Source organism: Mytilus californianus, unplaced genomic scaffold (assembly GCF_021869535.1).
Source record: "Mytilus californianus isolate M0D057914Y unplaced genomic scaffold, xbMytCali1.0.p SCAF_1, whole genome shotgun sequence".
Classification (NCBI taxonomy): Eukaryota; Metazoa; Mollusca; class Bivalvia; order Mytilida; family Mytilidae; genus Mytilus; species Mytilus californianus.
The window spans coordinates 90,389,142-90,416,372 of record NW_026262581.1 but is presented as its reverse complement, the minus strand read 5'-3'; the positions used below and the strand labels follow the sequence as shown (position 1 = coordinate 90,416,372).

General features: G+C 33.3%; 1 protein-coding gene across 1 annotated transcript in view; it reads left to right on the top strand.

The window, feature by feature from the left end:
• Window positions 1-20,195: 20,195 nt before the first annotated feature.
• Window positions 20,196-27,231, top strand: part of LOC127738317 (uncharacterized) — a 49,408-nt gene continuing 42,372 nt past the window's right edge. The window contains exons 1-3 of the mRNA XM_052249521.1: window positions 20,196-20,202; window positions 20,994-21,089; window positions 21,995-21,999. Coding sequence (XP_052105481.1) covers window positions 20,196-20,202; window positions 20,994-21,089; window positions 21,995-21,999 — 108 coding nt within the window. The remainder of the gene's footprint in view (window positions 20,203-20,993; window positions 21,090-21,994; window positions 22,000-27,231) is intronic.

Below are 27,231 nucleotides of genomic sequence, written 5' to 3'. Positions count from 1 at the left end.
ACTTACCTTGCGGATTTGTTAACAATCTGTTATCGTCCTGAGATTTTGGCAATCTTTTAGTAATATTACTAAAAACTGCATGAGAGGGGCGTCCGTTACCAAAATCAAAATGCCATGGGAAGTAAATTTATACATGGTCCTTCGAATACAAATTAATTCATTTTTTTAGGCAGTTAAGCTGCCTTATGCTAGCACCCTAGATTTGTGTTCTTCCCAACGAATGCTGAAAAAAGTGCCATTGTTATAATCTAGCAGACTAATATGTTATTTATAACTAATTGGACATTTTTATTCATACTTTTAATACTGGAATACAAAATATATGACCAGAATAACCTTAAATGATCGTCGAACGACCCATAATATTTGAAGTTGCACATAGGAAATAGTGCTCAATAGAAATCCGTACGTAGTTTATTATCCCCTGTGCTTTTGGCTAAGATGTCCGAGAACAATTGTATGAAATATTTCATAGCCGAAAATCTGTAATTACAAGTCGTTTATATTTCCCAAATGGCAAAATGCGCAGGAATATTGTTCGTGTACACCAAATCTCTATGATAGAGGAAATAAAGTTATATATAGTAGTCTAAGTTGGCGGTAATTTTAACTTACACGAAACGTAAGTTCGTTTGATTCTGATGATATAAAGCCCGAGTAAAAGAAAATATTGTTATTCATGATATTCATTTAGTTTAAGAAGATTGCGATTATTTAATTGATTTCAATTAAATGTATGCACATTTAAATTCCTTTCTTTTATTAAATTATTCCGTTTATCACTGACCTATGGAAAGCCAACGGGGTCAAAATTCTTAATTCGTAAACTGTCAATTTGTAACTAGTAACTGTGTAATTTCAAAATTCTTAATTCGTAAATTGTTAATTTGTAACTTGTAACAATGAAATTTCAAAATTCCTAATTCGTAAATTGTCAATTTGTAACTTGTAACTGTGTAATTTCAAAATTCTTAATTCGTAAATTGTTAATTTGTAACTTGTAACAATGAAATTTCAAAATTCTTAATTCGTAAATTGTCAATTGGTAACTCGTTACTGTGTGATTTCAAAATTCTTATTGGTAAATTGTCAATTTGTAAATTGATGTTTTGTGACTTGAAACATGTCGATTCGGTAAATGTCGATTTGTTAAATGTCATCGTTGTATTATGCTAACGATCATTATGACGACAGATGGCGCTCGGTTTCTTTTTCTGTGTATAAGCCTCCTGTAAGTAGGAGCACCTCCATATGGAGTATATACCCTTAGTAACTTAAATCAATTATGTACAGCACATACAAATAAAAGAAAACAAATAGAAAAATAAAATTTTTATTTTTATATGGCATATATACAGGTTTTATTATGTTTTCTAAAGATGACAGGTGGCGTTTCGTTCGAGAACGGAAACTATATAAAAATACAACCCGAATAATTCCGTCCCTCCACGTAATCGATCTCTCCTACTTGCGAGGTTAATGAAGTAGTCGTAGATAAGCGGACTATAACGACTGAATAATTGGGGTAAATAGATATAAGGAGATGTGTTAATAAACCGTATGATTGCCAATGAGACAACTACCACCAAAGTTCAAATAAAGTCGATGTATGCAATTATAGGCAACGTACGGCCTTCAACAATGAGAAAAACCCATACCATATATAGTCGGCTATAAAAGGCTACATCATTACTGGAAAACCCAGGTAATAAACGGTTTCTATTAATCCTAAAATGCTTTTATCGGACCATTTTATTCTGACTGAGGGGGAAGGGCTGACAGATATATATATATTAATATACATGCCTACTAAACTTTTCTGGTCAAGAAGCTTAAGAATTGCCGCCACCTGATTTTTCGTTCTATAAAAATTTACAAAATGTGTTGCAAACAAAAAGACCGATATGGTGTTCTCCAAATATTCCCGATTCCCTCCCTCTCAACTCCTGCAGCAAGCCCCGTACTACCGGTGTTGACGAAACCATGTTGTTGTATTCCGCCTGGCTCTACTGTCGATCCCAGGCTACCCCCTCCTCACATCTCAAATCACTTTGTGTAGTTCTTGACCTGTTTTTCCACAATATTTATTGACTGATAATTGTCAAATTCCTTGGCAGCAATTGTTCTTTTTGGACGAGCCTTTTTTTAAATATTTGTCTGGTTCTATAGCAGGAACAAGCTCCTCAACCACCTCGTACAGAAATATCAGCTTCTGGCTTGAGCGTCTTGTCTGTATGTCTTGTAGTTTCAGTTTTGCGAGCGTGTTTGAGACGCAACCATCTTCTCTGGATTTGTAGTCTCCAGTTATAAATCTTGCAGCTTGTTGTTGTATTCTTTCAAGCTTGTTGATGTTCGTAGATGTGTTCGTATTGCTCCATACTCCATTGTTGACCTGATCAGTGAAATATATGCAGATTTCTTGCATTCTGGTGGGCAATATCTCAAATTCCTTATCAGGATTCCTAGTATTGATAAAATTGAGAATGGAAATGGGTTGAGTTTGCCTTCTTGGCTACGGTGGAAATATGAGTAGTCCATTTTAGGTCCTCGTTAAGTTTTCTGGTTACTTTAGACTTTATTACAAAATATTGCATATTCAATACAGTTTTAATATATAGTATACATTAACTAAGGGACTCATTCAAAATAATACTTCATTCAATTTGTTTTGCAAAGTACAAACATGATATTAAACATTTTTATCTTCATTACTCAAGAGCCAAATAGAAAAAGATTGTTCATCTATTTGCTTCTTGCATTAAAAAATCATTAGATAATTAAATTCTTTTCCAAAATTTTAACATTGAGATTATAATATTAAGGAATATTGGGTGTCAACCCATTTCTCCCATCATACCTTTTGCCCAAAATTTTCGGCCCAGAACAATATTAGTCAGAATTTTCCGGCTCAGTCTTATATTTCATGTATTTAGTCTAATTTTGACCTGGTCAAATATTAAGAAGACATTTCCTGCCAAGTGACAGTAATATATTTGCAAAGTTGATAAGGGAGCCCATTCCAGCGACACATCTGTATATACCTTGATAAAGGAAGTGACACACCCCCTCCCAGGTGTGGTGACCAGTACAGTAGACATACATGTTTATTCGAGGTCACCTCTATATAAAACCGATTCCCTGCATATATGCCATATAAAACAAACAATGTATTTATCTATTAGTTTTCTTTTATATGTATGTGCTGTACATAATTGATTTAAATTACTTAGGTATATACTCCATATGGAGGTGCTCCTACTTACAGGAGGCTTATATACCGAAGAAGAAACCGAGCGCCATCTGTCGTCATAATGATCGTTAGCATAATACAACGATGACATTTATCACATCGACATTTAACGAATCGACATGTTTCAAGTTACAAATCATCAATATACAAATTGACAATTTACCAATAAAGAATTTTGAAATCACACAGTTACAAGTTACAAATTGACAATTTACGAATTAAGAATTTTGAAATTTCACAGTAACAAGTTAAAAATTGACAATTTTATATATGAATTAAGAATTTTGAAATTACAAAGATACAAGTTACAAATTGACAATTAACGAATTAAGAATTTTAAAATTTCACAGTTGCAAGTTACAATTTGAGAATTTACGAATTAAGAATTTTGAAATTACAAAGATAAAACTAACAAATTAGTAATATACGAATTAAGAATTTTAAAATTTAACAGTTACAAGTTACAAATTGACAATTTACGAATTAAGAATTTTGACCCCGTTGGCTTTCCATACTGACCTTGTTGTTGTTATTTTATGAATAAAAAAGAACCGGAAATCGACGTAATCAACGTCGACCAATCAGGTCAATGTTTTAAGAAATGCGGCACAACTCGTCCCAGAGACAAGTCGGACCGAGTCCACTCGGACCGTCTAAGATGACAACTCGGACCGCTTGTCAGATTTACTTAGGGTTTCATAAAATATAAGACTAACATGTCTAGCGGAGCCATCCATCTTTTTTTGTGCATTGGGAACTATTTAGGGGTATTTTGAGGGGCATAAAGAAGGGAGGGGTTTACTGTAAAACCCTATGGGATTTTATTTTTTTGAAATTTTCAAATGACTATTACTCGAAAACAGTAAGTGATAGACACACGCGGTCTTTAGTAATGCGAACAGGACAATAAACAAATAAAATAAAATATAGGGTGAGTCCCTTGGGGTCATCCCACCCTCCTTCAATTTGAAAATGTGCTTTTATCTTGTAAACGGTCGCGATTCCCACCCTTAAACCATATATATACTTGTATGGGACAATAAAACAAATAAACGAAAATTTGGGGGAATTCCCGGCATCACCAAACCCCTTCTGTTTGAGAACTTGTAAACGGTCGAGATCCCCTCCCTAAACCATATATATATTCATGTATAGGACAATATAACAAATCAAATAAAATATAGGGGGAGTCCCTGGGGTCACCCCCTCCCCCCCTACCGTTTGAGAACTTGTAAACAGTCGAGATCCCCACCCATAAACCATAAATATATTCATGTATGGGACAATATAACAAATCAAATGAAATATAGGGGGAGTCCCTGAGGTCACCCCGACCCCTCCTGTTTAAGAACTTGTAAACGGTCGAGATACCCACTCCTAAACCATATTTATTCCTGTTCGTCATTTCAAAAAGATTTGAATGACACATAGGGTCAATCTCCTAGGCGTCACGTATGCATATCACTTTACTAGACCAAACCAATGTGTACTGGACTTTGCCCAATATCAGGCGACCATGGGAATGACGAATTATGGGAGCTTTGTTTGGGAGACTTCGTAACAGTATCCTGTTACAATTATTTCTTGTTTATTATAAAATTTTATTATGCAAAAAATGAGTCTAGGTTAATTGAATTTGCTTTAATTATTCTTTGAATTATTTCTGGGCCTATAAAAATTTTCATATATGGCTCATTTTAAAGAAAACATATAAATCTTTCAAGCAGTGTAAAGCCCAAGAATGTTTGACCATTTGTTTTATAATCAACTGTCATTTTATTCCAAACTTGGTATGGAGTGACATCATGGACTTGGGGTGAAGGTGGGGGTCATTTACATTTACTATGGGCAGGTTGGTGTAGTAGTAAACATTTGTATGATTTGTGTCTCATAACTTTTGTACTGTAGAACCCAAACTTTGTGTTCCTTCCAGGGAAGCAAGTCCATTCATACTATTACAAACTCGTACTACGTCAACTCAACTGGTACCAACGTTAACTACCAACTAGAACAACAGCAATCATTGCGAACTTGTACCAATGCAGACTCACCATTAAAAATAAACATTGATATATGCGTTGCTTTTGAAACCCTTGATAAAATATTAATTAATTTTCCTTAATAATCATTCATTTAATAAACATAAATGTACAATATACGAATTTTTAATGTTTGTTCTTTCAAATCTTGAAAAAAAAAATTGACGCAACACTGCCACAGTTTTCATAATTACGTTTGCCTTGGTTTTTGGTTAACTGCCTACAGCGCTTACAGTGCTTTGATTTAGAATTGTCCTTCGATGCAAAACTAAGCAAAACATTTAATATTTGCAATATTGTGTTTTGCAATGTGTAACGCTAAATTTAATTTCTATTAATTGTAAAATTGTTGCCATATTGTTTGATGATATCATGAATAAAATTGAGAATGGAAACGGGGAATGTGTCAAAGAGACAACAATCCAACAACCAAAGGTCACCAATGGGTCTTCAACCTAACGAGAAAATCCCGCACCCGGAGGCGGGCTTCAGCTGGCTTCTCAACAAAATGTGTAATAGTTCAGCGAAAATGGACGTCACACTAAACTCCGATTCGAATACTGGTAGGTATCAACATCTTTCACACTTTGACCTTGTGAGTGAGGTAAAAACAATCAACAACTTTTACTAAGCGCATTCAAAATCTGTTAAAATATTATTTTTTAAAAGAATGATCGCATCTTAAGAACTTCATCGATTCGGAAAATTACTTTGTAAAATATATACATTTTGTTGCCATTTATTGATTCAGTAATACAAAAGCCTATGAGTTCTTTGTCTTCATGATGTCTGATATATACATGTACAATATTTACAGGGGATGGTGTTCTAGAACTGTTACTCGTTACGAAAACAGGCGTGTTTGTTGTAGATGGGACTGGCATCACTGGTAAGTTATCTTTATGTTAACTGAATGCTACATTCATCTGGCAAATTTACAAAACAAACTGTGGTTAAAGATATAGTATATCAGTACATAATTATTCTAAATTAGAAATATCTCAAAAAATTATAACAAACATAAAAACTTTAAGTAGCAAAAATAGTCAGCAATACAGCATATACCCAAAACAAAACAATGGGCGAAACAATTGAATGAGTCCTTGTATTGTTGCCTTTTACGCATTTTTTTACTATTTTGGTGAACGATTTAGGCTCTGATGGGCCTCTTGTTGTATATTGAAAAGAAACGAATCCAAAAAGAGGGTTCAATGGGACATATAAGAGGAAATGATTTTTGTCTGACTTAAGAATTTTGTGGTATTTGGGTAGAAACGTAAAGTTAAGTCCCTTGTAGATGTGATCTACTCCTCTTTTTAGAAACATACATATTAATGCAAACTGAAAGAAGGTTTATTTATATTTATGTCCAATCTAGGTGGCCGAGTGGTCTAGAGCGATGGACACAGTGCAGGCGGTGTTTTCTCTATATCCCTATAGCATGAGTTCGAATCCCGGCGAGGGAAGAACAAAAATTTGCTTCCGCAAATTTGCAGATTTAACATTGTTGTACTGATATTTAAATATATATATATATGAAAAAACTTACTAGATAACTTAAGCAACAATTTCTTATATTTCTATTATGTTGTAGTTTTTCTTTTGCTGATATTCTTGTTTTTCTGGTAATTTTTACTATTCAAAGTTTCCTTTTGTCTATAGTTCAAGATTATTAACAACATGAATGTGTATCTATAAAGATATAAATATAAAGAAATGTGGTATGATTGCCAATGAGACAACTATCCACCAAATTCAAATGAAGTGGATGTGAGCAATTATAGGCAACTCTACGGCCTTCAACAATGAGAAAAACCCATACCGTATAGTCGGCTATAAAAATTCAATTCATACTGAACGTGTGTAGTAGGTGTACGTTGATGTGACCACAAACTATTCTAAACCCAAACATTTAACCTATTTTAAACTATAGTTTTAAGCTGACGGGACGGACGGACTAACAGATGGTGCACAGACCTAGAACATTTTACCCCGGTACTATCGTAGGCGAGGCAATAACATATATGATAATACGCGAAGTTTTTTTGAATTTGTATGAGGCTTAAGTTTGGTTTTTTTTAGTATTTTTTAAGTGATTTTTTTGTCATTTTGCATAGACCCTCACAATTAATAAAATGCTTGAGAATTGGTAGTAACTCTTCAGACTGTAACCAAAAATTAAAACAAAAAACAAAGTAAATATTGTTATTCCTATTGACTCTGTTGAATTCATTCTATTTTCTAAGTAATTGGTGGGAATGGAGAACTACTACAACATACGCAACTGAAAGGTACTGTTGTATTGGATGGACAGGGAATAATTGTAACACACGTGAGTGAATATTTTCACATACAATTATTATATATATGTGCAAATTTATTGTCACATACAAGATATGCAATTTTTTAAATTAAATGAATTAGAACGGTGTTTACCCAAGAATACCAGAACATTCTTTATAACAAGGAAACTACTGCATACATATGATGCACGCATATCTATAAAAAATATAAAATTTGACCAAATGGCGAACAAACTTTTTTACAATGAGACGTCACCAACATATAAAATTATGAATAGTTTTAGATTCGAAACAAAAAGCAGCATTCGTTACTACTGCCATTCACCTTAAATATATCGATTTCTAGTAATTGTAAAATGTTGAGTCAACTAGCGTCTATTAACTTCGTTTTGTTCAAGTGTCCGACAGACTAAAAGTTGTACAATCATGAGGAATTTTCGATCGACTGTATTGTTTTGTAAGTTAGGCACATCAATATGTGGGAACAATCGAAGTATTTTAAACGTACATGCACACAATAGATGTTAATCTTTTAGATTTAAAGATTAAATCAAATCGATATTTATCATCTAAATCTTATCGTAGATATTGAATCGTGTCCCATATTGAAAAAAAAATTCATCGAGGAAATATCTAGAGGACCTTAAATCAATTAGACATTTTCGAAAAGTCATCTTCACGGACACTTATACCGACACCGATACCTACACTGACTAAAAAAAATAGAGGGACCGTATCAAAATGGAAAAATACACTAAATGAATTTAACTTAACATTTATAACTATATTAACGAGGTAAATTATATTTAAAAATAAACGCATATATTTTCAATATGGCGACCCTGCAAATAGGATGGATATCCCATAGAAGAAAAAAAATTCCCCTCGTAAAACTTTGTTTGACTCAGCAGAGGTAGAAAAAAATATAATTCATTATTCGTTAGTTGGTTTTCTATAATTATTCGTTAGTTGGTTTTCTATAATTATTCGTTAGTTGGTTTTCTATAATTTTTTATTCAAAATCTGAGCTAGAAACACAAAGTGCTCTCATTAGTTTTTGAATTCTTTTAGTGGTGATTTGTGATATTCCAACTGTTTTCTTCTAATTGTCGAATTATACTGATTGATCTTTTTCAAGCAGTAAATTACATTCATGTAGTTTTTGGGGTAAAATAACCAAAATGGGTATTCATCTTATCAAAAGAGAAAATCGGGTACACCTTTTTACGTTCAAGCGTGTTTGGGTTGACTGTTTTGTCCTGAATACGTATAAAGCAAAAATATTGATACATCAGTCTCGCTTCAGATCCATTATTTTTTTTATAGATTTAGGCTACATTTTGATATAATAACATTACACAATCACGGTACCAAAACAGGAAATATATGGGTCAAGTGAAATACCTTTCAAATGTTTAAACTGGAAGTGTATTTCTCAGTTGTATTTTGTTTTACTTTCGTTCACTCATTTTTTAGTGAAAAATTTAGGCATATTAATTATTTTATTTATGAAATGTATAAAAAAAAAAAGTGGGACAAATGTTGTTCACCAACTCCTCCTTGGATTTATACAAAAAGTCCATGACTTTATAAGTGGATCTTAAAAATGCATAACTGAAAAAAACATTTTTGTGTGTGTAATCTATGTTAATTATTCTTCAAACTCTGCAAATGTTTAGTCTGCCCTTCCACATAATACTTAAATAAATTTTTTTTAATGTTTTTATTAACTTTCAAAATAACCAATGACAACCAACCAGACAATAGTTTTTAGTTGACAAAAGGCCTAAAAGTACATGAGATGCTTTATAGCTAATAGATACATTTGTTTTTTAAAACACAACTGTCATGTAAGGATCGTAATAATGCCAAGTGGATAAATTTATCGGTTTTCAAGATCTAAGTTGACAGCGCGGGTCATCCCTACAATGGCTTCCATTTTCACGATTGAAAAAAATATTCGGCGTTATTGAGAGATCATTTTGACGAAGTAGAATCCTGACTTTCTGTGGAAAATTCTATTAATTTACACAAAGCCTTCCCCTTTTTAAAAAAATATAATATGAAGATCGGTCAATTCTCAGCTTCTAAGTAGAGCCAATAAATCAACAAATCATTGAAAATATTTTTTTATACAGTATTTAAAGGGGCACTAGCTGCGAGATATATAAAAAATCTAATATATGATTTTTTTTTGTTCAACCATTAATGAAAGTGAAATAGTGAAATAATTATTCGATTTTAGCCGCCAGTATGGTTCAATTTTGTCAAAATAAGCTAAGAAACAGTGATGATGAATTATTCACTTGCAAGTGAATAATTCGACCTCATTGAATCCGTATTCATGTGAACTTCAATTTAACCCCTTAGCTAGAGATGGATAACACGTGAATTGTATTTGGAGGTCAACTCGATAGTTAATTAGATGGCGTCTAGACTACAATACACACGAAACGAAGCTACATGTTATCATGCTCATGTCCTGTTAACTGTTTATTTTAGACTTTTAATAGTTTGGATAAATGTTTTGCATTGTTATAAATCAAATATGAGAATTTGAGTCAAATCGGTGAACATGAATTTGACAGCTAGTGCCCCTTTAATTAAAGTGTAAATTATATATATATATATATTTTTTATAAATGCCTGTGCTCATTATACACCTTAAGATGACCCCACCTAAAAAGGTTACCTGTAGTCCTAGGCATAGGTGTAAGCGTCAGTGTCGATAAGTTTTCGAAAATGTCTAATATGAGGGCGTCTTAACACAACCATATTAAGCAATAATGTAGTGTCAATCTTTTTATATGTGTTAAACGTTCTTCAAGTTCCAGCAATATTCATCATTTCATGATATTGCAATTCATGATATTGAATCTGAAAACATATAAATTTAAAATTAGTTTAACAAGATTTCTTGACCATAGCGAGATGTCCAATGCCGATTACTAAGTCTCGCCTTCGAAATACGGCTTGGTCAAAACCAATGAAAATCAGAATTAAATAAAAAATAAATAAAATGGCTAAAGTATATTTTGTTATATATTTAGATATATATATTATATATGTGTAATTCAGTTTCATATGTGTATACGGAATTGTACAAGCGATGGCCGGAAACGCCTTTTTGTTTACTCTCTCTCTGGTAATAAATGCCGTTAGGGGAAAACCGTACTATTTATTCTGCCATAGGCGACAATACTAACATTTACTAAATTTACCACTTTTTATAATAAAACCCCGGATAAAACAGTTATGTGTGGTGTTAGTACTTTATTATTCTGTTTTTAAAAACTGAAGCCAAATAGTATCATGACCAACTTCCAACGGAGCTTGTTAATGTTATCTATGCCCACCGTCATTTTACACCTAATTACACCTTATATAAGAAAGCCAGATTTTGATTGGTTGATAGCCAGTGTATTTTTCGCAAATTCTAATATTTTTTCCTCATTTCAAACGAATTTGCCTGTTTTTCACCACTGCCGGGGAATTTGCCTCAAATACCTTGGTATTTGCCATTCTGGATATTCCTTTTTTACCCTCTCGAGAATTTTCCCGCCAAAATTTTTCGGATATGACGTTACATAAAAAAGCGAGCTAACGCGTATTAGTACATGTTTAATTCCCGTGGTTCTATGATAATATCCTCTTATCCTCAAAATTATGCATGAACATGTTAATGAATTAGTTTCAATCCAAATCTATTCGGTGTAATTAAACAGATATTTCATGTTATGGAGGGGTATTTGCGAAAAATACCAGTCTTGGGACCAAATTTCCCTCGCCTAGCGGCTCGGGAAATTTTACAGTCCCTTGACTGGTATTTTTCGCAAATACCCCTCCATAACATGATATATCTGTTCAAAATAAAGGTGACAGTAGTATACCGCTGTTCAAAAGTCATAAATCGATTGATAGAAAACAAATCCGGGTTACACACTAAAACCGAGTCTTGCCCGTGTGAGTAAACAAGTGCGTAATTTAGACCAGTCACTTCACCAAGCGCCTCTTTTGCGCACAATACCTGTTGTATTGTCTAATAGCAAGGCCAAATATTTAGCTAAAATTGTTGACTGGTCATCACATCCTGAAAATAAAATATTTTGGTGGTGGAAAAGTGGTGTGGACACTGAAACTCAGTTTACTTGGCTTAAAGAAAATTTAGAATCTAAAATTCACGAACTTTCCTCACGACATCTTACAATACACATTTGGCTAGGTACTTGTGACCGGACAGAAAAATCTGGAAAATTTATTCAGTTACGATCGGACAATAATGATCGAGTAAAACACATATGTGATACATACAAACAAATTTACAAGTTCCTTTCATATTACCCGACAATCAAACTTGTTTTTCTGGAGCTTCCCTACTATTCAATTTATTTGTGGAATTTATTTCAACAAAACCCTGAACCGGAGCTGTTTCGTGTGCAGGATACATTATTAGAATGCCAGGTTGCCGAGGTCAATAGATTTATTAGGGAAACAAATATTTTGCTTCGTGTTCATTCATCATATTTTAAATTGGACTTGCTTAAAGTCAGAAAACATCATGGCCGTCCGTCTGTATTTTCAAATAACTATGGCCTTTATATAGACGGTATTCACCCACATTCATATTTGGCACGTTTGTGGTGGATTCGAATTTTACTTAGGATAATTGAAGATTGCAAAAATAAAGATTTATTTTAATATGCATTGCCTGTATTTATTTTCATTTATGTAGAATTTGAGATTTATCTCATTTCTGCTCATCTACTTACAGCTGAGTGTACAGTGTATTTATTTTCATTTATGTAGAACTTGAGATTTATCTCATTTCTGCTCGTGTACTTACAGCTGAGTGTACAGTGTGTGAGGTTGTTCTCATTACTGATTTTTCCGTGTTGTATATATAACATTGTATTTTTATAGAGTAAATGTCGGCATCCGACAAAGAGTCTGTATTAACAGACGACTTTCTATTGTATAACCAAATAACAGACGACCTAGAACCCGATATTGGTTATTTATTGCAACATTCTCCACTACAATTAAATGATTCATTTATTTTGCCAAATATAGAGACACCAGCTACCCCTGCCTGGACACCATTTGATAAATTTCAAATTTCAGATTTTACCAATTCTAGAACGCCAAATACCTTAGTTAGACTTGAATTCGAAGTTCAAAATCACATATCAAATTTCAAACATTAATCTTTTCACGAAAAGGAAAAGTTAGCAAATTGTCGAAAATTTGGAGATACCTTAGGCTACATAAAAATGCATTTCAGTTTTTGAGTGAGTTCGAGTTTTATGCCGTGTTGCATCATATATTACCGGAAGAGGATGCTAGAAAAATTGCCGCTTTTCATTTGCACCTTTGTGGCCTAGCTCTAACTTGGTTCAATACTCTTCCAGCCGACAATAAGCAAATATGACAAACGTTTGAACAGGTTTACAAGAAGCAATATATATTAATGTTGATTTTCGAAGTCCAACTTTACTTCTTGAAGGTGAACTATTCGAAACATTGAAACTTTTAAAAGGGCAATCAATGGACGATGTTTACCACAATTTCTTGAAAAAGCAACAAGTTTGCACAAAAGTGATCACGAAATACTCATTACGTTTATAAAGGGGTTGCCTGATCAACTCGCCTTTTCTGTTCGGGCAGGTCACCATAGTGATAGCGCAAATTGCCTAGCAGCTGCCAAAATGGGCGAAGCTTACGGCTATCGAAAGGATGATGCACCGCTCGTAGCTGCTATTACTAAATCTGCCGATAACACATCCGTTGCGGTGAAAGATTTAAATTTTTTTAAAACTGATGTGGTTAGTGAATTACAAGGACAAATAAACAGTCTAACCTAAGCCGTGTCAAAATCGATTTTTCTCAGCAACTAGACTGTACTCGTGATGTAAAAGGAAACGATATTTTTTTCGTTCACGAAATCGAGATCGTCAAGTATCTAAATCTGACCGTGGATTGTGCCGTAAATGTCAAGCGCCTGGACACTTTGCACGTGCCTGCAATTAGAATGAACGGGGCAATATAGATTCCTATTTTATTTGTCATATTTGTGGAAAAACGGGCCATAAGAGTCCACAGTGTGTAAACTATTCGGGAAACCGGATGAACCCGGGGTTCACAGGGCAGGAACCCAGAGGCGGCAACTAAATACAATTTCTTTACATCAGTCTGCCCATGTTAACATTTGTAATAAACTGCGCTTGATTCTGACCATAAACATTACAGTAATTATTCAGAATCCACAGAATGTACAAGTGACGACGATTCAGCGTTTGTTTGTAAATTTTTATATATGCCTGTGCGAATTGCAAATCTGGAAATATCAGCATTGATTGATACAAGTAGCTCAATAGATGTCATGTCTTCGCAACGTTTTAATTCAATACCCGATTTCATGAAGTCCGAGTTTAGTGCTACAAATGAAAAAAATTACTTTAGCGAATAATCAAACAGTACAAATTTATGGAACTGCTAAGGTTAAGATTTCTGTGCCTCAGGGAAAACTCTGGATTTCTGTATATATTTTTAATAGAGCAAACATCGCATCCTTTAATTTTAGGAACGCATTACTTATTTTCCAAGAATATCGTTCCTGACTATAGTGATTGTTGCATAAAATCCAAACAGTTCAAAGTTTTTACTCAAAGTCCCGTTTCTATACCTCCGAATTCAGAAGTAATTATTTGGGGACACGTTTATGGAAAAGTGCAATACGGAATGCATGGTATATGTACTTCTAAAATATCTGAAGACCGAGTAGTCATATTATCAAAAGCTGTAGCGACAGTGAATCGAGAGAAACAAGTCCCTATTAAAGTATTGAAACTGTACATTTGAATAAAGGACAGATTTTAGCGGAGCTTGAACCATTTTCTAAGGATCATGTATGTATGCCTTTGAGTGAAAATAATGACACTCATTTTGTTCAAAATATTCAATTGTCGACTGAACCGGTGAATAAAGGTACTGAGATCGACTCTTAATTTATTTCTTATTTTAATATTCCCGAATACTTAACTAAAGTACAGAAATCGACTTTGATTGAATTTTTACATTCTCATAAAGGATTATTTGTAGCCGAGGAAAACCCTGACTTATGCTTTACTAATGTTGTCCAACACCAAATATATTTGAAGCCCGACTTTTAACCGAAACACCAACGTTCATATCGTTTAACTCCTGAAAAAAAGGATATTCTAAGACATCATTTAGATAAACTTTTGCGACAAGGAGTAATTGCACCGGTAGACGAAACTGAAGATGTCCCTATTACAAGTCCGGTTGTACTTGTGTCGAAAGGAACGAACCAAAAAGGCAAAGCAAATACGTCATCAAAAGAGACTAGTTTGTCAAAGTTTCGTTTTTGCTGCGACTCTAGGTATTTAAATTCCATGACAGCACTTTTCTTATTCAATTCCTGATTTACAAGATCTCACTGAATCGTTTTCAAATAAAACACCGAATTTTCTGACTTCAATAGATTTATCATCTGGATTTTTTCAGTTACCGATTTCAAAAGAAAGTCAACGTTACACAGCCTTTAATACCTGTTTTGGTACTTTTAGATTCTTAAGATTACCGATGGGACTGAGCTCATCTCCAGCATCTTTTCAACTGTTGATGGACAAAGTGCTTAAAGGATTGACTTTTAAATCATGTTTGTGCTATCTTGATGATATCCTTGTTGCATCCGAAACATTAGTTCAGCATATTGAAGATTTTCGGAACGTTTTTCAAAGACTTTCGAATGCAGGTTTATAGCTAGGACCCAAAAAGTGCACTTTTGCTCAGAACTCTTGTATATACTTGGGTCATAAAATTTCAAATAAAGGAATTGAGCCGCCACCGGACCGTGTTCAAGCCATCGTTGATTATCCTATACCAAAAATTGTCAAAGAGTTACGAACCCTCTGACTAGACGTTTAAAGAAATATGAACGTTTTAGCTGGACCGATGAACAACAACGTGCATTTCAGAATGTTAAATTACTCCTGCTGAATTCTCCTATTCTGGCCTTTCCAGACTTCAATTTACCTTTTAGACTTGCTGTAGACTCTTGTTGTAAGGGGATTGGTTACGTGCTATATCAGAAAATTAATGAAATTGATGAAGTTCGTGTTATACGATTCGGATCTAAGGCACTTAGTAAATGGCAGAAATCATATGGTCCAACAAAACTAGTTGGAATTACTTGGCATGGTTACAGCCGTTCCAGAATGTTCATTATACCTACGAACCAAGTCGTTTGTTATAGAATGCGACCACCAGGCGCTGAAACCGCTGTTTAGCAACGTACTGAAAGGCGCCATTTATGAGCGATGGATTGCTATTTTGCAGCAGTATACTTTTGAAATTCAATACGAGCCTGCAAGGGAAATGCAAGTTCCGGATGCCTTGTCCCGATGCACGCAAGAGACTAGTAAAAAATTTTAAAGCCAGGACGAGAAAGATCCGTACTTCCCATATGAACCGGAAAATACAGGACAAATTATTGTTCCAGGAGGTACAATGTATACAATTGACCCTTTATTATGTGACTCTGATACTAGCGACAGTAAAAATTTACAACTGAACAATATCTGTCTGCCTGCGCCAGTTCCGATGTACACCGTCGTTAATAGTCTTCCTCTCAATAATGTGATGTTACAGGCACAAAATGAATATGATGCCGACATTGAAGACATTAATAAACAGTATATACATGTATCAACGAAACATAAACCGAAAGAATCGGAACCTTTGGATATCAATAGTAAAGATAAACTGACCGATTTTGATTCAAAACATACTTAAATGTCGATTTCGGGTCAGTTGAACCAGTCAGACAGCGTATGTCAACAAATCACTCAAACCACTAATTTACTTAAATCGGATCAAATATTTGATCAAAGTACTGATAGTGCTACTTCTCAATGTGATGCAATATTTTTAAATCAAACCATTGAAAGTTCTCATATTCAAGATCCAGACAAAATATTTAATCAAAGCACTCCAAGTGATAATATACAGGATTCGGACAAAATATTTGAACAAAGTACTGACATTAATGATACGCATACTAGTTACAATGATACGAGTGACAATGAAATCACTAACAATTACACAAAAAAAACGAGACTCTGTTACTGGTATTGATAGTGATTCAAATGTAAATATTTTGACATCGATTGACATTTTTCGGGAAAAGGGATTTAGTGTCGATTCAATACATGAATTGCAGCGCAATGACGCATTCTGCAGACCGTTGATTCAATATCTTGAAAGAAACTAACTACCAAAGCTGCAAAAAGAAGCGCGCAGACTTCTTTTATTAATACCAAATTTTCACTCGATCAATGAAATATTATTTCATAGTTACACGAAATAGGAAATCAGTCCCGTTCAAAAACAATGAATAATTTTTAGCTAGTTGTTTCCAAAATTTCACTAAAAACAATAATTGAATTACATCATGATTCAACGTTAGACGGACATTGCGGTATACAAAATACTCTTGATTTGATCCAAGAACAGTACTATTTTCCGAATTTGAGTGAAAAAGTAACTGATTATATTCGATCATGTCATGAATGTCAAAGCAGGAAAAATACCACACTAAAAACAAAAGCTGTTATTACATCATTTCCTACGCCGTGTGCACCATTTGAAGTTTGGGAAATGGACCTTCAATATGGACCCGTCCCTGTGTCTTTTTTTTTTTACTGCAATTGACTTATTTAGTAAATACATGTTTTCAGAACCGATACACTGATCCGTTAACAGTCGGAAATGCTCTTTGTAAGTTAGTCACGCAATTTGGAGTTTGTCATAAGTGATCACGGATCGGAATTTTAATGGTAAATGTTTCAGAGAAGTTTGTCATTTATTGGATATTATTCAGGAATATACCCTCAGCTTCGCTCATCACTGTTTGGGAGCTTGTGAGAGACCTCACAGAACTTTGTCTGAAAGACTAACAACGTTTCTTGTAAAAGGAAAACCATGGGAGGACGTATTACCGGGAATAGTATTTTCGATGAACAATACTCCAAACCAAAGTGTTCGATTTTCGCCATTTGAAATAGTGTATGGAAAAAGACAACAATTTCCGTTGTCTTTGCATATTGAGAATTTATCAGATAATATTTCCGACGCTGATAATACACGCAAATCAGACAATATTTTATTTGTTCAAAATAATAAAGCCATGTCACGCCCAAAGCGAACTAAGAAATTACCAGCTAGGTTCAAGGATCAGAATGTTATTAATTTTAGTGAAATTGACGTGTCTAGCGAATCAACGTCTGCAAGTCAATTAAAAGTTAAAAGATTTCTAGCACTTTAAATTATAAACGGAAATAGATCGTATCTTGCTCATATAGTTGGTGAACGCTATGTGGTTTCAGGAAAATCAGCTTGGACCGAAAGCAAAGGCCAAATTGAAATCTAGACCTCCGCCACTAGATTAAACATATTTTCTTTATTCAGTAGGTTGTTTTATGTTAACATATCATCATGGAAATAGTGTCCAAACATCATCTTCATTTAATTAGCGTCCACGCTTTATACTCGTACATGTGCAATACAACTTTATATATATATTGACAAGTTACTATTTGTCTGTGAGATTTTTCTCAAGACTATTTTATAAAGTAGCTATGTACAACGTGAAATTCATCTTAATTTGGAATATCTACTCACATATAAGGAATTCCTCAGGATCTGTGTGATTTATCTCGTGTTATTATTAGTGCTGTCGGTATCTTATTCTTCAATAAGTAGCTCAGTGTGTTCATTAAGACTTATTTGTGAGATTTATCTCATAGTAAGATATCCGGCAAACTGCAACTTCCGTCTTACGAGTACATGTTATTGGCAGTGTCAGTAAATAAAGACCAGAGAACAAAAACAACAAAGACATATATGGACATTTATTGTGTGTTCCTTAAGTATTTTTTGTATTATTATGCATTGGTTTTTTTATTATTTCGGCATCACTTACATTTTGACTACTTAATATGATTATTGAAATATCGTATTTGGTATTTTGTATTGACTATTAATAACACGAATAATTTTGTTTGATTAACATGTTGTTTTTTTTTTGTAATGAAGCTTTAATTAGAGTTTGAAGGCAGTTAGCCTAAATTGGTTTTGAAAGACAAATTTATTGAACATAATACATGTAGTTAGAATATGTACGTGGTTATATCAAATTTTGTTTCTTTTCCATTTTGAATTTAGGATTTATGTAAGTGTATTTGAATGTCATTTGTCATAACAATGTATGTTCGAAGTTGCAAGGATTAGTTAAAAACAGAATCGTATTGACAAGACTTTGTAAAGAAAACCACACTTTATTTTAAGAAATAAACATTGTTTTTCTATAGTGTTGACTGTTAATGAAACACGTTTAATAACCCACAAAACATGGAAACTGGAATAGTAAGGCATAGATAACCAAATGAGATTGTATGAATATTTGTCAGTGACTTTTATACGTTAATCACAAATAACCTAGGTAGTATTGCTGTGAGTGGTTAATGAGAATTTCCGAGTGCGTGAGAGTATTATGAGATGGTCTTATATTGTATATGTGTGTGTGAGACTGTTTGAATGTGTGTATATTTCATCCCTTTTAGCATTTATCTACAAAATAAGAGTAAGGTCTCTGGTGATTTCATAGTATTTTGTATGATATTTACTGTCACGTTTATGACAAGCAAGATACTTTCTATGCATGTAGTACTCCGCAATGTGTTACAAGAGGATTATTCCACAAAAGTTATCCATACCAGTTACTTGTTCGTTTAGATATATTGAAAGTTAGAGAATCTTTATATCATATGAAAGTTAGAAAGATATATTGGTAATATTGATCATGTAGTTTTATTTGATTGTGCTGTGAATTCCACAAATGCAAAAATTCATTGGAAATTTTCTTTCTGCCGGGGGATGTTATATATTTAGATATATATATATTATATATGTGTATTTCAGTTTCATATGTTTATACGGAATTGAACAAGTGATGTCCGGAAACTCCTTTTTGTTTACTCTCTCTCTCTCTCTCTGGTAATAAATGTCGTTAACTTAAGACGTGTTTTCTATGTGCTAGTTCCCAAACTAAAAACTAAAGTTAAAAGACGAGGCCCATATCGTCACAATTTGGCTAAACAGGCTTAGTATTTGTATTTAGTATTTGTAAATGTGGTGTTAGCCCTGTATAACCATAGGTTATCCGATATACATTTGTCGCAAAGTTGTTGATATTAAGACGTATATAATAAAATGATATTGATGTCCATGCGTGGCTACTTTTATCGTTCTTTTTCGACGGTCAAAAACAGCTGTCATGCAAGGTATTCCATTTTAATGTCACAGTAGATACAATCTTAGATGAAGGAATTACTCGACAAACAAAGACTAATTTAACTAAAGACAGTTGGCGAGTGGTGTTGCCACAATGCCACATAAGCACTAATAGAAGAACAAAATCTTGTTACCGCAAATTTGCAGATCTTGAAATGGTTTGGGACAAAGTTGACAATATTTTGTTTTTGTAATTCGTTGTGTTAGTCCTGTATATCGCTACGTTAAAGGATGGAGAGTTTGTCGTAAAGTTGTCACAAAGTAGAGAAAACTCACAAATGACATGATTTATACTTTAATTAAGTATTATTCATACTTACATATGTATCAGACGTAATCAAATGATATTGATGTGATTGCATGATGCTAATAAAATTAACTGTACCAGTTTTACTGCATCAGATGCTTAGTGTTGTCATCCTTTACGGCAGAGAAAAATAGCAGTCTGCAAGATATCCATCTACATGACACAATACATCATGTACTACCAGTATGTCAAAACCCTAGATGAGGCAGACGGGAAAGAATTATTCGACAATTGAAAGCTATATTCATTTATAGTCTAGGTGACCGAGTGGTCTAAGGAAGTTTACACAGTGCAGGAGGTGTTGCCGCGATTTCGCAACAGCAAAATCGTTCAAATCGTGCTGGTGGAGGTAAAACAAATACTATTGCGTAGATCTAACAGGGTAAAGTAATTTGCAATGATACGAAATTTTTGCAAAAAGAAACAACAATATATGTGTATAATATGCATGTTTATATGTTACGGTGTACATCTTATATCAATCAATATATTTTTAAACATCTTTCGACTTGTATAATTTGTTTCATCATCTTCATCCTCCTCGTCATCATCTAGTATATCAATCTACTGCCCAAGAGGAATTTGAAGTGCATACGTTTGTTTGTTACTCTGCATTATCTATTTTCCTTTCGTCCTAGCTGTGACAAATTTTAATTTGGAGCATATTTTACGAAAACCGCTACCTTTATTTGCAAAATTTCCATAAACATTTTATTTTCCAGCGATATGTGATCCAGCTTGTGCTAATGGAGGCACTTGTATTAATCCAAACCAATGCAAGTGTCGTGTTGAAAACACAGGGCGATTTTGTAAACAAAGTAAGTATACATTTACAAAATAATTTACACCTTTATAACAAGAAAGGACAGCCATATGGATTAACTATGATAATCTGTAAATAGCTAGATTTATTAGTGGGATATAGTTATACCTAAATAAACAAAAATCATGAGAAACCAACCAGGATCCTAAATTTGGATGAACACGTCGATATTATATGTAATGTCAGGAGGAAAAATAATGTTCCGTCTTATAACTTGTTCGGAATCAGTCCGTGAAATATATAAAGTAATTTAAAAAAAAATCAAAATGGGTAAGATAATTTATAAGTCATGTCTTTTTTGGATGTCCATGACGTTAAAACACTAAATCCCTGTGATGTGTTTTAGTTGATTTTAGTCTCTGATGCATGATTTTTTATTATTAATTGTGTTTGGCTTTTAACTAGCTTTCAGTAGCTGCGAGTACTCTCAAATCGTACTTTCGTCTTAATTTGACTTGTTGATACAATTTATAATGTTTTTTTGTTATTTAATGTTTACTTATTCAGTGTTATATCTAGTCTCACTATTTTAATATATACCACCTTTGATAAGTGTTTAGTATGACGATAAATTTTCACTTTTGTTCTCGTACTAGGATTTTGTAAAAATTATTTCCGTACTCCATGTATACCTTACAACTAAATTATTTTTATTTACCTGTGAACGTTATTTTATTTGGCGGCATTTAGTCCAAGGTTTTAATTGTCTTTCTGATACTGTTTTACATCTAACCCCCTTGTTTTATTTATTTTGTATTTACATTGTGTCATAGTTCAAATTTATTCGTTCAGCATATGTTCATTTTTTTTTGTTACTATGTCTTTTGATTGAGTTAAGCCATTTCAATCGATATTTTATAGTGTGTCTTTCTATGTTGTGATGTTACACTATTGTTTCAGGTAGGGTAAAGGTTTGAGCCTATTAAAACGTTTAAACCCGCTGCATTTGTTTGCACCGGTACCTGTCCTAAGTCAGGAACCTGATGTTCAGTGGTTGTCGTTTGTTGATGTGGTTCATAAGTGTTTCTCGTTTCTCGTTTTTTATATAGATAAGATCGTTGGTTTTCCTGTTTGAATGGTTTTAACACTAGTCATTTTTGGGGCCCTTTATAGCTTGCTGTTCGGTGTGATCCAAGGCTCCGTGTTGAAAGCCGTACTATGACCTATAATGGTTTACTTTTACAAATTGTGACTTGGATGGAGAGTTGTCTCATTGGCACTCATACCACATCTTCTTATATCTATTGATTATTTACGACTAATTATTATTCAGTTAAATAAATACAAAAAATGCAAAAAAATGGAGATTTTAGATATTGAAACTCTTTTTGACAGAAAAAACTTATTAATGTCTGTATCTTTTTGATATTTTCGTATTGTGATTGAGAAGTTGAAGCCTGATCTAACAAGTTTCGATTGTTTAAATTTTGTCATATTCTTCTATAAAATAAAATAATCATAAAAGTTTGCTTTTATTTGAATTATGCATCTCAGTTCAGAAGTAATACATAAAGTCTGATCAAACATTTTTTAATCTTTTATAAGTTTTATTAAACTCTTAAACGAGCTCAACAAATCAAAAGCTATTTTCGATTGAATTGAGTGTTCAATACTAAAATGAGATGTGATATGTTTGCCAATGAGGCAACTTACCATTAAAGACCATAGGACATACAGTAGATGTGACATATTCCAGGTTACCAGAGCACGTTTATTTGTTTGCATTATAACCAAAGATGGTACTCTGAAAGAATAAAATGTTGTATGGCTCCTGATTTGGTGATACATTGGTGGAATTTATTTTTCATCAAAAGCTTTTCCATTTAGGTTAAAAAAAATCGTAAAATTAAATTTTTGTTTTACAAAGTGTTCCAAAAATATATTCAATTTATGTACGAAGGAGCCATTAAAAAATTGCCTTTCCCATTTAGCGAAAAAAAATAGACGTTTTTCTTTCAACAGCATTTGGAGTCAACTTTTGCCGCAGGAACATATACAATTTTTTTGGCTGTAATACAACGCTAACATATCAGGAATCAGGAACTACTACCCATTTTTTTGTACTTTGTGTATTCTCCAAGAAATGAAATATGGAACATCACTGGTTCAATATGGAAAACGCATTCCGAATAGTTGCGCTCTTGTAAGGTCACAGTACGGTTTTTAAAACTGAACAAAACCTTTACCATATCGTAAGCTATAAAAGGCTCCGGGATGACGAAATGTGAAATAAATCAAAAAGAAAACTTGTTCAAATGATAGCACGAACTATAATGAAATCTAAATATATTAAGGGCATATACGATACAGTTTTGATTCCATAGAGGCAAGAATTTGCATGCATGCTATTTTTTACCTGATAAATTCAAATATGTAATATCATGAAAAAACAAACCTTCATGTTCCACTTTTAGAGATAAATACCGAATGCCCTCCGTGGATATCTAATTGGTGATGTTATTCCACCTGTTACACTGATATCTGTTTTGCCTCTTTTAATGATGATTCCACATGCAACCTAATCCGTTTGTATGTCGAAAAATAATAGTAGATGTACAAACTGCAAAATCAATCTATAATTAGCACTGGGTCATATTATAGATTCGAAAACATAAAACGGAGAGTTGGTTTGATCGCGTGAAGGAAAATTAGTTAACAGAAACATTTTTCGATTGGCAAGAAAAAAAAATGACACGATACTCTACAACATCATCTCTTATTCTTTAGAACAAAAAGTTTGATAATATCACCAACAGTCAAAGAAAAGAAACCATGAGTGGTACAGTACTCATAAGCATTTGGCAATTTATTCTAAACTTTCATTTTCAGGTACATGTTCACATAAAAAACCATGCTTTCCTGGAAGATGCGACGAAACATCTATGACTAAATGTAGCTGCATAAATGGTTTCACTGGCCCAACATGCTTAACCAGTAAGTACAAATTTTCAGAGTTTTGCTGGTGTGCTGGTTGACGCAGGAACAAAGTGAAACTTTACAAATTGGTAGTTTTGAAGCCTTTCTTTAATATTTCCATATATCACTCTGAGCCAAATAATTGGAAATGACAAAAATGTATACAACTATAAGCAGCTGTAAATTTAAATATGATGGTATGAATAAAAGAAAATATTTGTGGAAAAATGGCATACTGAAAACATCTATACCTACATGATCCGTTATACTATTCAATGGTTTTATAACAATATATGACACTCCTAAGAACATCATATTCACCTTAGAAAGTAGTACCAGCCTACAGCAACGTAACGGACGATATTAAAAAAAACGTTTCAACCCTATTCACTCAGCGAAATCATTGTCAATTATAGTGTTTGATATAAAATAAGAACATGTGATATAATTGCCAATGAGAGAGTCCAAATGAAGCGAATTTATGCAACTATAGGCATGATATGTCAGCGTTCAGCATTCAAAATGAGCAAAACACATACCCTATAGTCAGCTACAAGAAGGCACTGATAGGACAAATACGCGAAACAATTCAAACTACAAAAAAACATGGCCTGATTTATAACAAAACAAGAAACGAAAAACACCAATTAGGACAAACAGGAACCAACGACAACCACTAATTTACAGACTCCTGACTTTGGAAAGGCACATATATATATATAAAATTGTTATACTCTAAGAAAGTGCCACAAATTTCAAATATATTTCTTTCAGTAATATAATTGTGTCTAAAATATTTGAATACATTTGTTGTAAGTTCGAAACCGTTAGTGTGAAATCTCTAGAAAATATAAGTTTGTTTGATCATTCTAAGGTAAATGTTTTTTTTTAAATACAATTTAATATATGTAACTGCCTTTGTTGTTGACTTTCAACATAAATTGCGTAGTTGAGATGGATATTTCTTAAGTAAATCATTTGATAGAATAATATTTTTACCAATATATAATAAAAAGAGCATAGCATGACATTTTTCATATAAGATGTATTATTATGTATTAACAGCAGAACTTGTGATTTGAGTCGTTCTTCCTAATAAACTCGATTCACCAATTTAACGTCTGCTTGTTAGTAAAATAAGTAGACCTTGATGAAAACAGTTTCATATTTTGAATCAATCCAGACACGTGAATGTTGTAGATAGTCGCAGATTGAAAATTTAAAAAAATAAAACTAAAATCGTTTGAAGTCATGTTTGCATTACATAATTTAAGCTTACTTTGTAAAATGCCTGAATTTTGAGTCAATTGATAAAATGCTTGAATTTTGAGTCAATTTATTAAATGCCTAACCTTGACAAAAATTATTCAAAATGACTAAAAATAGTTGAGATACATGTCAGACCAAAAACCCATTTCACTATGGCAGAAGGGCAATTTTTTCTTGCAATAGAACAAAGATTTACAAGCACATGTTTAGGGAATCTATTTTCAAAACAGAAGTGTGTTTTATTGAGCCGAGTATATGAAAATATTTTGATTGACCGATTGCTGTTACTTCAAAAATTTGTAGCAAATATGTCTTGCATAATTAGGACTTGATCTGATCAGGATAATGGACAGGAATTTTAACGGTCAAGGAAAAGATTGTATTTTGAATAGGGACAGAAATGATGTCTTTTAATACGCCACCCACTAACCCTCCAAAAGATCTTAGCATACATATAGCGTGATGATCCCTATATGATACACCAGATTTAAAGTCCCAATTCGGAAAGAATGACAATGTATGCATTCTGCACAGCCAAACAAATTCCTATTTCTAGCATGAGTTTTACTGGCGGATTGGTTAAGTGTCATTATAACCCAGTCGGTACTTGGGATGGAAATGTTTTTAACAAAATTTCCCATGTATTTACCATGTTAGTCAACATAATCATGCTAATATTATTTTGAATCTTTTGGGAATACAGTAAATAGATAAAGATATTTATTTTTGTGCTGTTTGCAAAAACAGATGTTTAAGAATATTAAGTGTTTGTGAGGTTGAGCGCTATAAAACCAGGTTCAATCCACCATTTTCTACATAAGAAAATGTCCGTACCAAGTCAGGAATATGACAGTTGTTGTCCATTCGTTTGATGTGTTTGTGCTTTTGATTTTGCCATTTGATTAGGGACTTTCCGTTTTGAATTTTCCTTGAAGTTCAGTATTTTGTGATTTAACTTTTTATATATAAAAAGAGTATTGACAGAGCTGAATTTGTGATGGTTTTACCAAATGTGGTTGTAGTGCTAGTAGTTAGACCCGGTTTAACGCCAAACGATGTCTCTGCAAACAAAATCAGGACAAATGTGTAAATGATCAAAACATTACATAAATTTTACAAGTATTTGTTGAGTTCAGTGCCTTTTGGAATTGTAAATAATTAATTCAGTGGAATTTATTTGTAATTGTTAAAACTATCAAAAATAACTACTCTTTCGTTCAATATTTGCATTCACTCAGTTTTTGTGAACATTTCATTTTAGATATTTTCTAAAATGCATGAAAAAACGGTCGATATGTAATGCATAAATTTAGAAAGGCATGTAACTTATAATATATATATCTCCTCTAAGTTGTCACTCACAACACTGCACAAAGAGCATTCCCTACAGCCAGGCTATAAGAATAAAGCGAAATTGCTCCACCAATGATACTGTGAAAAAGCGATTACAAGAGCTTCGCAGTCACCTAAAAAATACAGAAGGGACTACAAAAGAAAAGATGTTGATAGAGGTTTCTCTCGTGCTAACAACATCAGCCGAGATGAACTCCTAAAATATGAAGAGAAAAGGTCAACAAAAGAGTCCCGTTTGTGCCGACTTACCATCCTAAATTTGACAAATTATCACATATTATCCACGAAAATTGGAAAGAAATCGAAAACATTCGAAATTATACACGATCTTTCCCGAGCCACCAGTAGTGGCTTTACGTAGTCCCAAAAGACTTTAAGACTTGCTGGCGAGAGCCGATTTATCCTCTAAACCAGTATGTTGGTGAGTCAAAACAGCCATTTCCCAAACGTATGAACGGCCATCGTAGTGCCTATGAATATAAGCCAGACCTTCCTCTCAGTCGACATGTGAGATCCCCTAACCACACTAAGACAGATTTCAATCGACTGACTACTACCAACATTGACCACAACACTGCTTGGTCTAGGGAGATTATTTT